Genomic DNA, 15,783 nt, shown 5'->3' with positions numbered 1-15,783 from the left:
TCAATGCCAATTTAATTTTTCTTTACTGGCCCTTCATCTGTGGTTTGGTAGTTTTTTTTGTAAAGAGCTTAAGGGCATTATCTTCCCTACCCTGTCTACTAGGTACGAATCTTTGCCCTGGTACTTCCTACTTGTGTCACCTTGGGCACAATATTTAACCTCTCTGTGCCTCTGTTGCCCTAATTCTGAAATAAATGTAATGATAGTGATAATATTAAGAATATGAAGAATTACCCCCATAAAAGTTGGCGTGAGGGTGAAATGAATTAAAAATAGCACTAACAATAATGTCTAGCACACAGAAAATGCTCATAAATATTGTTTTTGTTATGGACCCAAGTTTCAAGGTTACAGCAGTTTATAACTACCTGCAAAATGCTTTTTATCCCAGAACAACTGTTCACCCAATTGTAAATCCCAGCAGCCCATGCTTGGTGGGAGAGCATTGCTATCTTCTAAAGAATAAACCTCAGGGTATTTATACCATGAATACTGTTAATATCTCAGATGTTCTGTGAAGGATACTCTCCTCTTATAATACTTAGAACCTGTTTAAAAATGTTTAGTATGTTTTCAGATTGCTTCAACTGTTTCAAATACTGTACCATCATAATTTCTGTGAGTTTTCACCAAATTTGAATTTTTTTAATGTTTATTTATTTTTGAGAGAGAGAGAGAGAGAGAGAGAGAGAGAGAGAACAAGCAGGGGAGGGGCAGAGGGAGAGAGAGGAAGACATAGAATCTGAAGCAGGCTCCAGGCTCTGAGCTGTCAGCACAGAGCCTAACACAGGGCTCAAACTCATGAACCACAAGATCATGACCTAGGCCGAAGTCAGATGCATAACCAACTGAGCCACCCAGGTGCCCCAAGTTTTCACTAAATTCGTACTAATGCAATTTTACATCTAAGCTTTAGAAAATTTATTTCTAGCCATTATTTCCTTAACACAAGTTTGTTAACAGGTGCCAGCCTAATCCATCACTTCTCAGCATAACTGTCACCGTGTACATCAAGGGATTTCTAATGGGAAGTTCTGCCTGGCCAGGGTGTGTTCTTTACTGGGCTCAAACCTTTTGTATGTGCTTTCGTCCACTGTATACTATATATTTTATCAGTCTCCGCACATACACACATGTTCTGGTTCCACAACAGTTGCAGCATCTGAAAATTTACCCCCTCTTCCTTTGAGATCTCTTTTCAAGCTGTCATATGTGGAGAGGGTGATGTCCTTGGGGGTTTCTACTAAGAAGCTAGTGTCGTCAGGTTTCAAAAAAGATCAGATGTGAAAATAATTTTAAAGCTATGGAGTTGCGGTGACCATACAAAACACAGGGTGCCCAATTAATTGGAATTTCAGATAAACAACAAGTTATTTTTTAAGCATGCCCCAAATATTGTATGGGAGATACTTATACTAAAAAAGTGTTTGTCATCTAACTGCAATTCAAATTTAACAGGCATCTTGTCCTTTTATTTACTAATGAGACAACCCTATGAGAAGGGCTTATCAAAGTGTGTGTTATACAGAAGAAAATGTGACAGGGACTTGAAGGTATAAACTGTATTTCTGACTTACTGAAAAGAAAATTGTGTACTAGTTATAATTTGTGTTGATCTTCTAAGAAACGTAGAAACAGAATCCACAAATAAGTTTTTGTCTAATTGATTATTCATCACATATCTAGAACATCAATAATAAATACGAGTTATTGATAAGTTCGTATTTTTTTAAACTGGATTTTAAATTTTTATTTAAAATATAGGAAACACAGTATTTCTAGGGTATTTCATATATATATACATATGTAATTTATATTTTATATTTACATGTCTTTTACCTTGCATAGATTTCTGTTGCTGTCAAAACAAATTACCACAAATTTAGTGGCAAAACAACAAATCTACTGTTTCACAGTTCTGGAGGTCAGAAGTCTGGGTACGGCATGGCTCAGCTGTTTCTTCTGCTGAGAGTCCCACTCGGGCTAAAATTAAGGCCTCAGCCATTCTAGAGGCTCTGGGGGAAGAATTTGTTTCCACGCTTCTTCAGGTTGTTGGCCACATTCAGTTTCATGCAATTGATTTCTTTGCTGGCTGTGGGACAGAGGTCAGTCTCAATTTGTAGGGGCCTCCCACATTTCCTGACTGACGACCTCCTTCGTCTTCAGTTTTCTCTGACCTCCACTTCTGCCTCCTCTCTCCTGCCTCTCTTCCTCTCTTCCGTAGCACCTCGCTGCTAAATCCCTTCTGCCTTCCTCTTTCATTTCTAAGGGCTCACGTGCTTACATTGGAACCAACAGGATAATTCAGGATAACTTACAGCCCATAACTTTATTCTATGTGCACAATCCTTTCTGCTGTATTCACAGGTTCCAGACATTAGCTGTGCCCATTTTCTCAGAAGAGGGGTACATTTTTTGCTTATCACATATTCTAATTTTTTCTGATACTCTGTAATTAGCATAGTAAGTAAGGGGTGATTCCAATTAAGAAATAAAATCAGAATGAAGACAAAACTCCGACTACTTGATTCCAGTGTAGCTAGTAAATTTGTTTTTAGTTAAGAGATGATATCTTCTCATTTTAAAGCTTCAACTGCAAACTACTGAGCCATCTCAGCAGTGATCTAGGGACTGAAAATGAGTCATTGTTTTTCGTGAGTTTTGTTTTTGCTTTTAGTGCCCTCTCGGTAGGCTAGTAGAAACCCACCCTTTGTCCATGGCAGAAGCAGATTAACTAGGCCAGTTAATTTAAAGGTAATAAAACTATTTGAAAGGACATAGCAGTTGTAATCATGACACATTCTTAAATGAACCAGATTCCATTTGATGTATATGAAAAATTAAAGCATAGGTCTAAAAGTGCTGTAAGAGAAATTTTCTCATTCTTTTTGGTGAGATCTGACATCAGCATATAGATGGCTTCATCAATTATTGAGAAAAAGACTAAGAAAAGAAAAATGACTGATTGGGATGCTTCATTTTGAAGTCTGAATTTGAAGCCCTTGGGTTGAATGTACCTGTAGGTCTAAATCTTTCAGAATTAGCTCATGCTCTCTCCCCAGCTTATCTATGTAAATTTTTTGTTTAAAAAAAAAATAAGGTACTTAAACATTTTTAATGCACTCCATCAAACATCAGAGCATGTGTGCCGGGCTTTGAAGCCACTGTATATATCAACGAAGGTAAGAAATAGATCTCCGTATAGATAAATATTCCTTAAGATGAAGCTAGGGGAATGACTTTAAATTTAAAATACTGCTTTCTCTCAAGGGTTAAGTTTTCATGATTTTGAGTGATTTTTTTTTTTCGCAGCTATTTTCATTCTCTCTATATTCTCAAGTGCGGCAATGAATTTCAGAGTTCTTGTTTGCCACCTAACGTGCTTGTCTTGCTTATTATTCCCAGAAAAGTATTAAGGACTCCTAATTGACAAGCTAAAACTGTTTTTTTTTAATTGAAACAAAAAGGATAATGAATGACTCTGTTCAATTGTAGGTCATTAATTAGCCCCTGTGCTTTCGTGGAACTCATATTTAGTGATAAATAAAAAGGGAACCACAGCTGATAAAATCAGCACACATTGGTAAACATTAATGATCAAGAGTGTGAATCATTTGAAAGGCACCATTTTCTTAATTAAGGTTCACATTAATGATGTTCCTTGTATTTTAGAGAATCGCTCAAGTATTCAAGTCCGTTATCATGGAGCCAGAATTGCCCATAAACACAGTGCTAGTAGTACCTTTCCAATAATTTAACCTAAAATGCAGTTATTTATCTAGCCTCAAAGTCGTTACTTCTCGAATAATTGCAAACCATTCCTCATGATCAGAAATAACTTTTAATTCTATATAATCTTGGTTTGGGCTTTTGTTTTTATCTTCTCAGACTATTTGTACTTACTTCATAAAACATTCCCTCCTGAAAATATTTTTCCTTGCCATGTAGAATGCAGAGTTTCAACTTAATTTCCAACTCTAAGTAAATAAAGTCATGTGCCTTTGGGTGATACTGATTCTTTAGTTATGGTTTTTTCACTCTATTTAAACATGGATCTAAAGTAGCTTATATATTTATGGATTAAGAGAGAATGCAGGCAGTGTAAAAGCAGCAAATGTAAGTTTTTCGTTACCCCAAATTTGCTGAATATTATAATATGATGGTGGATTTGTCTCTGACTTTTGTTAAGGAAAAAAACTATTCTTATATTTGGTAAGGAAGACTTTTTCAGGACTACTGTGATAGGTGTCAAAACTATTGCAACAGGGGAGAGAGAGTCAGCTCAATTCTGAATACAATAAATATAGCTGGAGATTTATAGCCAAGGATCAGGTTGTGTGTTGGGGAAAGGAGATGCGTGGGAAATTACTAAGAGCAGATAGCAAGGGTAGGGAGAATTCTTGCTAAATTTACTTAACAGGACTCTTGCTAAAAGGCAGGCCAGTGTGATCAGATACCAAGGTTGGGGGTGGTGAGGAATTTAATTAGATATTGAGAGTGACCAGATATCAAGGGTGGTAGGATTCTCTCTAAGCTGACTTATCAGGATTCTTGATAAAACTGAACTCTGCAAAGGTGGACACTGAAGACAAATGCTGAGGCCTAGTTGAGAAGAGAGCTCAGAGGAGGCTCACTGAAGTTTGGTCAAGAATTTTGTCAGTGCTCTAATGACTAAGGCAAGGGAAGAACGTGTTTGCATACAGAATTTTCATTGTCCAGAACAGTAGAGAATACTGTCACGGTTTACACTGCCATTGAATTGAACTCAAGCCTGATTTTATCATTTGGGTTTCAGTTTCCAATAAACATACACTGGGAGGCAGTATGTAACAAGGTGGCATTTAAACAGGAGTGGTGAAGGAATTTGCCCTGGCAATTCCTGAAAGCCCGGCAAATACAACCACCCTAGGGCACGCTGGTGGGCTGGAGGAAGGACAGAGAATCGAATGTGAATGTAGTGACGAGATCAAAGGATAGAGATGTAGGACTTCAGAGAAGAGGTATAGTGAGACAAATCTAGAGGCCATTGTGAACTCCTTAGATCTAACTCTGAGTGAGATGAGAAGCCATCAGAAGATTCTAAATAGAGACATGGTCTGACTTACATTTTAAAGGGATCAGTCTGACTGCTGTAATGTGAGAATAGAAGGCGAAGACAGAAGCTGGGAGACCAATTAGGGGGCTTTTGCAATAGTCCAGATGAGGCACAGTGTGGCCTCTCCCAGGAGAGGCACTGCAAAGACAGGAAGTGGTAGTCATATTCTGAATATGTTGTAAAGGTAGAGGAGAAGGGTTTGCTGATGAAGAAGCCTGATCTTCTAGAAGGATGAGGTAACTTTTTTTTTTTTTTTTGAGGTGAGGAGATTGAAGCAAAACTAGGTTCTTTGGGGCAAGAAAGGCAGCTTGGTTTTTGACATGTTCAACTCCTGATGCCTACTAGACCTACTGAAGCAGTTGGGTAGGACATTAAGGATAATATTTTGAGGGGCACCTGGGTGGCTCAGTGAGTCAAGCATCCAACTCTTGATCTCGACTCAGGTCATGATCTCACTAACCATGAGACAGAGCCCCACGTCAGGCTCTGACAGCACAGAGCCTGCTTGGGATTCTCTCTCTCCCTCTCTCTCTCTCTGCCTCCTGCCCCACTCACACTCTGTCTCCTTCAAAATAAATAAATAAATAAATAAATAAATAAATAAATATATTTATATATATAAATATATATATAAATATAAATTTATATATATAATATATATATATTTATAAAATATATTATATATTTATAAAATAAAATATATATATAAATAAATATATATAAATAAATAAATAAAGGATAATATTTTGAGCCATTGGGTCTGATAACCCAGGAAATGAGTGTGCATAGATAGATCTGATGACTGAGACACTGAGTAATCTCTTATATTCTCTGCGTTGCCTCCTTTGGCTTCACTAGTCATTCAAGATTGGCTTAGAAATCATATGTTAGTGTGCCATTACCTGTGTTCTTTTACACTACTATGCAGTCACTGGGCACTTACTGAATAGTGTTGTACCTATCGATTGACTGGTCATCTCTTCCATTATACTGTAAGTTTCTTAAGGAAAAGGCTTAAAAGTGTTCTTTTGAGGGAAGTGGAAGAATAAATTAAAATCCTTCGCATTTAACATAAAATCTAAGTAATATTCAGCCTTGTCTACTTCACTCACCTCTTTTCATACTACCCTTCCCTTTATTTACTACACCCCAGTCCCCTTTGCTAATTCCTTCAGCGTATACCATATCCTCAACTGTCTCAAGCCTCATGGGTTCTTTGATCTGCTAATGCATTATAACTTATTAAGTCTTGGTTTAAATACTAAATCCTAAGAGAAGTACTTCCTGAACCTTTATCTTAATCCACCCTCGTTTTGTCTCTCCTAATAACCCAAATTTGTCACTTGATAGCATTTATCACAGTTTGTAGATTTATAAGTATTTATGTGATAATTTACTATAGAATTGTCTTAATACATTTATGAGAACAAAGGACAATGTCTGTTTTGTTCATTAATATACCCACCTCTCACCACTATCCCAGAGACTTGAGCCCTTTATAAAATGTTTAGAATACATGTAAAAAGCTTCATATATTTGAATTAGTACCAATGAATGTGGATAATATAATCAACATGTTTGTGATTTTATTCATTACGTAAAACTGTAACACCATTTGATAAATATATTTTTATCTGTGTTCTCTTATAATTGGGAAAGTATAAAATTATGGAATAGGAATTAGTCTCCTGCTTGTCCAGCAACACCTGGTTTTTATAAGTATGTAAACATTCTCCCTATTGGACACAAAAATGTACTTTCCAGAACTGGATCACCCATAGGGAATAAGTTTACATACTTATAAAATGATGTGGAACAACATTTCAAATATATACGTACTTTTGAGAAGACATAGCAGTATGAGCAACTATTTTTCAAGCCTGTTTTATTGTAAACAGTTTAAGAAACTTTAGTTAATATTATAAATTAGTCACATGGAAAATGCATGCAACTAGAAAACAATTTTTTTGTAAAAGCTATCTCACAACTCTTTGCTGAGATGACATATTCAATATAAATACTTCATAAAAATTCTTCGAAAATACTCAAACCAACAGTGGTTTGACATATATTATTTATACTAGCCGAATTATAATACTTTTTATTATTTAAAAATATATGCATATAATTATAGAATTAAATACAGTTGTTTCCAAATTTACTTAAAGAAGCTATAGCTATAAAACCCTAGAAAATATGATGCATCCCTCCTTCATAAGTATAGTCTCCTTACAAACTTAAATATTATTAAACTATCATTTCAGTTAGTTATTTGAGCTAAGATAGCGTGAAACTATCAATTCAATCAATTTTAATATGCTTTCTCTCCCCCTCTACAGTTGCTGAATTCTTTTCTTTGTATCAAAGAATTATTGTAATTAGAATTAATTAATCATATAATTAGAAGTAATAGACATTTGGAAGCAGAAAGAACAGAATAGACCCTCATTCCTCTAAGATTTTCTCTCAAGGACTTCTCCATGGAGAAGTGACTATATGAAATTATCTGACCCATTATTTCATACTGCTATTTATAATAGTAACTAGTAAATTTTGAGAAGTTATAAAAAACTTCTTAGAATATAGGGGAAAAAAGCCAATTTTTTCCATAGCTATAAACTCTTGAAATACTAGTATAAGAATTAGATTAAAATACTGCATTTTGCTATTTTTACAAAATGGCTTTTGAAAAAATGTTTGGATTAATAAAATATATTCAATAAATGATTAATCTACAAATTATTTTTATAATATTTAATATTTTTAATTGTTAGTATTCTCATATTAAAGTGGACATACACTAAAAGGTACCCTTAATTTAGTCTTCTGGGACCACAAATATGACCTAAAGGTTTCCAAAAATACGGGAAAGAGGAAACTTTTCATAAGCAGTCACTTTAAAAGGAGTAAAAATTGTGTGTATTCTACGTAGCCCATAAAAAGAAATATAAATAATAGAATGATAAATGTTTGTTAATAAAATACATATGCCTTCAGAAACATTTCTTTCATTAATTGATATTTTGAAAGATTCTGAGGTTAAATCTGAGGGAAAGAAATTTCAGCATAAATATTAGGCGACATTGCTAGATGAACCATACAAAAGAAAGTACATTCAAACATTTTCTAGGTGTTTGAAGGTGTTTTGTTGGGTTTTCTAATCCCTCTGATCTCTTTTTCCAGTTTAAATTTTTAAAAGCTGACAGAATTATCACTAACACTTCTCATCGAAGAAACAGCACACAATTGAATGAAGAAAAATTTGATTTCTCAAATGTTCACAAAGTTTTTCAAACCAAAATTTTACTTAATGTGCATATTAATCTTATTATTGGCAGCAGCTGATAATCATCAATCTGTAGATGTGATCATACATCTGAAGAAGTTTCTTGAACAGGTTGTTTTTAATACAGTCTGGCAAATTGTATTACCATTTGTACCAACAATTTTCAGTGATATAAAGATCAACCCCAGATCTGTTTCTACCAGAGGGTTTGTACTTTGTAATATACATAAAAGTTCTAAGATTTTCTAGTTTCCATCTTATTTGAAATCTTTACTATTTATTTATTCCCTTTATATGTATCTAATTTACTATGAAAACGGTCTTTTCTTTGAAATTCATTTATTTTCTCAGGTTAATCTCTTGGCTTTTGGATTTATCATATACAAAGTTTTTCGTCACACTGCAGGGTTGAAACCAGAAGTTAGTTGCTATGAGAACATAAGGTAAATGTCTCTTAAACTCTATTTCTTTAGTAGTTAAAAGATTGAGTACCTTAAGGCACAAATAACTCTTGGAAAGGCTTTTTTTTTTATTTTTTTATAACTTTCTTCTGCCATATTAAAAAAAACTTATTGTCAAATAGCATTTTAAATATGTTTAATAAGACTATAATCACCACAGATTAAATGGTAAGTAAAGCCATCTTTTCTAACATAATCCCCTTTGAAAGAAAAGATGATGGCTGTGTTTTAAGGCAAAAATTGGCCTTAGCGATTTTCTTTGGAAAACATTCCTCAGAGCTTAGTAACTGTGTTTCTTTCTTGTGACTCCTAGTTTGCATGCTGCCATGATTTTTCCTTCAACCCTCTCTTTAAAACTGATTTATTGAGACCTCGAAAATGGTTTGTTCAGGAAAAACTGAAGTGTACTATAGGGAACATTAGAAACGACTAACGTTTGTGTTGCTTGGAAACACTCCTGTAGTTTCAATACCTTACACAAGATTTATAGTTAGGATTTAGCAAACGTTTGATCGATTACTTTCTTTTACTCCTCACCATTCATAGCTTCATGTAGTGTGCTGGTTTTAATAAAGTTGAAAATGACTCATTTTCTGAGGTATACTGCTAAAACATCTTCTGCAGGAGAGAATGATTGGACAAAGAATGAATAAGAAAATAATCATTAGTTGCCTCATTTTCAAAGCAATGTCCTCAGTGAGCAGGATTGAATGTTGCTTTACCAGAAGTCATAGGCAGTAAGTTGAAAATATGTAAGAGTATATGCATGTATTTTTTTTTAATTTTTAAGAAAGCGGTATTCTGACATGAATTTATTTTGAGGCAACTGTATTGTAACAGCAGAAAAAAGAATCTAGTTTTATATTTTATGCTTTCTTCTTTACTAAACCTGAAAGGAAAGCAGAACCTTCCTTTGATGTCATGCACATGTACTCACCCAAGTCCACCCGGTATACTTTGCAAGGTTTCTTAGGGAAAATGCTCCCTAACAGATAGATGTCTTACCTTCAGGAATTATTACAACATTCGATTTGAAATCAAAGCACATACACTGCAGTATACTAGGTAAAAATATTTTAAGATTAAGGGAATTCCAGGACGCTTGGGTGGCTCTGTTGGTTAAGTGGCCAGCTTCAGCTCAGGTCATGATCTCACAGTTCTTGAGTTCGAGCCCTGCCTCGGGCTCTGTGCTGACAGCTCAGAGCCTGGAGCCTGCTACACATTTTGTGTCTTCTTCTCTCTCTGCCCCTCCCCTTCTCTTTCTCTCTCTCTCTCTAAAATAAGTAAACTTTAAAAATTTTTTTTTAAAGATTAAGGAAATTCCTTGAAAAATACCCTATTTTAATAGCGTTGCCTTCATTTTGGAAGTGCATCCCTGTCATGGTGCAGTAACATACCCTAAAGGCTGTCCCACGTAACTAGCATGATGTATCAGTTTCAAAATCCTTATTGGTCTTTGCAGAAGATTTCTTAATTGTACCAAAAAGCCATTTCCCACATAATTTGAGGAGTTTAGGGATGTGTTGAGTCTATGTCATTTTCTTAACTGAAACATTTCAAATGTGTTACAGGTCTTGTGCCAGAGGAGCCCTTGCTCTCCTGTTCCTTCTCGGCACCACCTGGATCTTTGGGGTTCTCCATGTCGTGCACGCATCAGTGGTAACAGCTTACCTCTTCACTGTCAGCAATGCTTTCCAGGGGATGTTCATCTTCTTATTCCTGTGTGTCTTATCTAGAAAAGTAAGCAGTTTCTTTTATTATAACTGCGGTCAACCCTATAGCATATTCATGTAGCATCGGCTACCAAATTGATAAAAATTCTCATTCTCATGGATTTGTGCTGTCTTTATTGCCTAATGCAGTACATTTTAGTATCAAAATAATTGGAACATCTATCTGTTCGTATGGAAATATGCTTTAAAAAAAACTTGCTCTTAGGAATGTAAACATAGCTTATATTAATTTAAGCATATTCTGACAGATAATGAGAAAATCATACTTTAGAAAACGAAATATAACAATTTAATGTGATTTGAAAATAATTTGATGTGACCATTGCAATTATGTTTAACATTTCTTTTTTTTCTTCTTTTTAGATCCAAGAAGAATATTATAGATTGTTCAAAAATGTCCCTTGTTGCTTTGGATGTTTAAGGTAAAAATAGAGAACTGTGGATAATTTTTGCTCTACATAAGAAAACCAAGCTGTGGATGGCCAATGTATAAAAATGACTTGAATCAATGATCTAATTATTAATTACTAGATAAGTATTTTAAATCCATTTTTCTGTTTACAGTGTAGAAACTGTAGATAAGATACCATAATTATGTACCATATAGCTATAGTTTGCTTTCCCACATGACATAGTTAGTTATGTCAAAATAGTATTGCAAATATTTGAAAAGTAATTGGTTTCTCAGGAGTGATATCACTGCGCCCAAGGAAAGACTTTCTTTCTAACACAAGAAATATATGAATGTCCTGAAGGAAACCACTGGATTGATATTTTTGTGACTCATGTTGCCTTTGAAACTAGTCCCCTATCACCTTAGTAATGAGCTCTGTTACAGAAAGTGGAATATGAGAGAATGAAGGGGCAGAATGTAAAGCAGTAAAAAGGAAATGGCTATTATAACAATGAGATGTATTTTGAGTAAACTTGTTTTTTTGTAAACTAAATGAGAAATTATAGCTGAAATAATTGAATAAACACTTCTTACCATTGCATGAATTTTTCTGAACTTAAATTTATACTAAAACAACTTAGACCTTTTCTATATTTATTTTCTTTCCTAATATTCGAAAAAACCCCACAAAACTTTACAAATGAAAAGGCAGGCAATTATGTTCTGGTTTTGGGGTTAACATCATAAGGAGGTATGTGCTGTTTCCATACTAATTTCATAGATTATAACTTCAAATCTTTAATCAGAAATACATAAATGTGTCAAACTATAATATTTTTCATGGCTGTAAATGTAAAAATAGTGTATATAAAAATTGAAGTATTCTCTTCTATAACCTTTCAGTGTAGTGAATAATATTGGATCTCATTAGGCTAGTATATTTGAGTTCTTTATTTCTTTTAATTTTGGAAATATTATAGTTCACATGACAATATTCCCTTTTAACTTACTATTTTTAAAAGGGCATTGTAAATATGAAAGTATTCAGAAAGTGAATTGCCATTTTTTTCTGTTCAGAAAAGTACACATTTAAAAATGTTATTTATAACAAAGGAATCACTGAGAACTGTAGAAATGTTCACAGTGGATATATTTTCTGACAGTTTTCTACTATCTATTAAAGCATATCTGCTTAAATGTATGGTTTCTATCTATCCTCAAATCTTCTCATTAAAATGTGGAAGCAGGGATTTTATTTCAAAAATATGTAATTGTCTGCACCTGCCTGTAGAAGTATGCCAACACACTAAATGTTGTGATTTTAATTTCTCCAGCTTTTAAAATGAAGTCTGTCAAAACTTGCTCTAACAAATAAAATGTTATCTAAATGAATACAGCTACTGTTTGCTGAGTCATTTTCTCAAGAAAGATGAGCTACCTGCCAATATGTCCCTACACATTTTTAGAGAATCCATGATAAATGTTCATTATATCTTCTGATCTCTTATATGCTAAGCCTGTGACCTATTATTACCATTGTTATTATAGAACAGGGTTATAAGCATGTTGTATTGAAAAACTAATCTGTTCAATCAATACATACGAATGATGTATGGCAGGCAGAATAATAGCTCTCCCAATACTCTCACACCCTAATCTTCAGAATCTGTGGCCACTATGTTAGGTTACATGGAGAGAAGAATTAAGATCGCTAATCAGCTGACCTTGACATGGGGACATCGTCCTGGATTATCTAGGTGGGCCCAATGTCACCACAAGCCTCCTTGTGAATGAGAAAGGGAGAAAGGAGAGCATGAGAGAGTGACACAGCCCGAGATGGTTTGACCAGCCGTTGCTGGCTTTGAAGACTTCTGAAGTCTACAAATGAAGGAAACTTCACAGCCTCTAGAAGCTGAAAAAGACAAGGAAACAGATTCTTCCCTAGAGCCTCTAAAAGGAAGTAGATGTGCTGATACCTTTATTTTAGCCCAGGCTGACCTATTTTGGACTTCTAACCTCCAGAACTGTAAGATAATAAATGTATATTGTTTTAAGCCACCAAGTTTGTTGAAAATTTGTCGCAAGTTTATTGATAATTTTTGATAATTTGTTATAGCTACCATAGGGAATATTATGGAAATATGTATAGCATCTTTAGAGATAACCAACTATTCATATCATTAGGACAAACCTTGATTCTAGTGTCTTGATTTTATCAACCCTCCCTTAGATATCATTGGATAAAGCTTGTGTTCTTTAGCATACTGTTCAAACCTCCTTAGGAGCCTCCTGGGTGGCTTCTGAAACAGCCCCCATATGTGGAGGACAGGGTGAGACCGAAGACAGAGGCAGGCCACTCCAGATTGATAGAAGGCAAGTTCAATAAGCAAGAAAACTTGTCTTATGGGATTTGTCTTAGGTTGCCACAAATAAGTAGATCTTTACACCCACCCATCAAATCTTAAAAGTTTATATAGAGTGGCGCCTGGGTGGCTCAGTCGGTTAAGCGGCCGACTTCGGCTCAGGTCATGATCTCGCGGTCTGTGAGTTCGAGCCCCGCGTCTGGCTCTGTGCTGACAGCTCAGAGCCTGGAGCCTGTTTCAGATTCTGTGTCTCTCTCTCTCTGACCCTCCCCTATTCATGCTCTGTCTCTGTCTCAAAAATAAATAAACATTAAAAAAAAAAAGTTAAAAAAAGTTTATATAGAGACCGTCACATATACCATCCAGATGGTCTCAATGCCACATTCCAATCTCAAGACTGCATTGTTGGGGCATCTTCTTGGAGCATTGAAGACAAGCAGGATGTACATTCTAAGGACAGTGAAGGGGTGAGGAGCCTCCAAGTGCCCATGTCCAGCTTGCAGGTCAACCACATGTCAAGTCTTCTTGATGTCCTCCTCCAACAATAAGATTTCAGACCTTTCAGTTTTTACTTTTTTCCCTCTGAAAATTTCTTTAGTCACACCAAACTGTTTCTTTGTCCCAAAACTTACCATGGGTTACCAAATTCCCAATTCCTAGAATTTCCTCCTTGTGAACATCATTACTCTGACAAACAGTATTTATCCCTAATGTATCTTTACATGTATCTTGAATGTATCTTCTCTATGAAGCCTTCCTGGATTCATGCGAGGAATTAATCACTTCCACTTTTGTGTCAGCACTTTCTCTAGTACTTATCCTATTTTAATATTCATTACATTGTATTACAATTGTTTAGGCCAAACTCAGGACATTCATTGTGCCTACTTTTGTTCTTCATTGAGGACAAGAACCTTTTCTCCTTTTTGCTTCATGAATCAGTGTTACTGCCCTCTGCTGCCTTGTGATCATATGACTAAGAGAGTCTGGACCCTCTGAATAGTCTGGCCTTTTGCTCTAGGTATTCCACACTGGAAGCCCATTCAGCGAACTGGCTTTCTCAGGTAAAGCCCTCGATGCTTGTCTCTGTTAGAGTGTTCAGGGGAAGATATGGCCCAGCAATCTCAAATTGGTGAGGTACAGCAGGCAGAAGGATTAGGCTACCAGTGTAGACGTGAGCTCAGAATATGGCTTTACCTCAGTTTTTCCAGGAAAGATCTTCTTTGGGGATTTGTAAGGAGCTTGCCAAACTGCTAATAAAGTAGTGATTTATTTTCCATTTGGCTGTTATTCCTCATGTAACACTCACTTCCTTGTTTGATGGTGAGTGAGGTAAATATTAGGATTTTAGATTCAATTTCCTCAACCTCTAAAACGCATCACAAGTTTTGTCATATTAATTTACAAACTCTTCTTTACTTGATAAATATACGGGGATGAGACAAGATTATAGGATTCAGTCAAAGAATTTGATACTTTAAGGTTGGCTTCAAACAATGAGAAGAATGGACACCAAAGAAGTATAAGATAAATTCCCCATGAAAATTTGCTATTAACTGGATATAATAATGTCCCAATTGTAAAAAAAAAAAAAAAAAAATATGTTGCTTGACTGATTACACTGTATATAAATATATTTACACACAATAGAAATATATTTATATAAATGTATCTATACACAATATAACAATTAGGAAAAGTGTTTTAAAAAAAATCTATCAGCAAGTACTCCACAATCTGCACGCTAGACATAACCAACAAAGAGTACTTAATAATTTGATAACATCATCTCTTTAGTCCCTTTCAATTCAATGCCACTTCCCTAAAGTTAGACAATAACTCTGCATTACCAACATCATTCTCTAATTTCTCCAACATGAAATCTTTGAAGAAAACACAAATTATGGTTCCAGAAAGAGTACCCTTGTTCAGGTTTTTACTTTACCTGGAATGTCTACTCCCATGAGAATTCCACACGTCATTCAAAATTTCCCTCCACGAAGCCTCTCTGATCAATTTGGTCCTTGTCGATTTCCCCAATCTACTACAGCTATACCACATAGAGAGTGTACAAGATAACCTAATACTTGATAGGAGTCATTGTGAAATTGTCATGCAGCGTTCAAACTTAAAACTTCTAGGTTTTAAAAGACAGCTAGGAGAGAAATCACTTAGAAAAGGCATTTAAAGGAGGAAAAAATTATTTCTCCCCAAAGCTTGCTACAGTTTTCAATTATTGCATTGCATGATCTCATTTAATTTTCACAGTAACATACGCAATTCTATCTTCATTTTTCAATGTGAACAGTACTTGATTTCACAGAGCTGGGAACTTGCAAAGTTAATGTTCAAACTGAAAGCCCAGCTCGTTCTGCTCCCTCGTGTGAACTCAGGAACTTGCTCATATTCTTGGATAGGAAGGTCCACCATTCCATGGCCATAAACTCATAT

At 35.1% G+C, this 15,783-nt stretch overlaps 1 protein-coding gene across 2 annotated transcripts in view; it reads left to right on the top strand.

Moving 5' to 3' along the window:
- Positions 1 to 12,361, top strand: part of ADGRL4 (adhesion G protein-coupled receptor L4) — a 110,486-nt gene extending 98,125 nt beyond the window's left edge. For both annotated transcript variants that reach the window (XM_086717370.1, XM_086717371.1), the window contains 3 exons: positions 8,733 to 8,824; positions 10,414 to 10,582; positions 10,939 to 12,361. In XM_086717370.1, coding sequence (XP_086573496.1) covers positions 8,733 to 8,824; positions 10,414 to 10,582; positions 10,939 to 11,001 — 324 coding nt within the window. In that variant the 3' untranslated portion in view covers positions 11,002 to 12,361. The remainder of the gene's footprint in view (positions 1 to 8,732; positions 8,825 to 10,413; positions 10,583 to 10,938) is intronic.
- Positions 12,362 to 15,783: the final 3,422 nt, after the last annotated feature.

This window comes from Puma concolor, chromosome C1, assembly GCF_028749965.1.
Source record: "Puma concolor isolate L17-30 chromosome C1, mPumCon1.1.hap2, whole genome shotgun sequence".
NCBI classification, from domain to species: Eukaryota; Metazoa; Chordata; class Mammalia; order Carnivora; family Felidae; genus Puma; species Puma concolor.
Note: the sequence above shows the minus strand (reverse complement) of the source record. Positions and strands in the feature narration are given on the sequence as shown.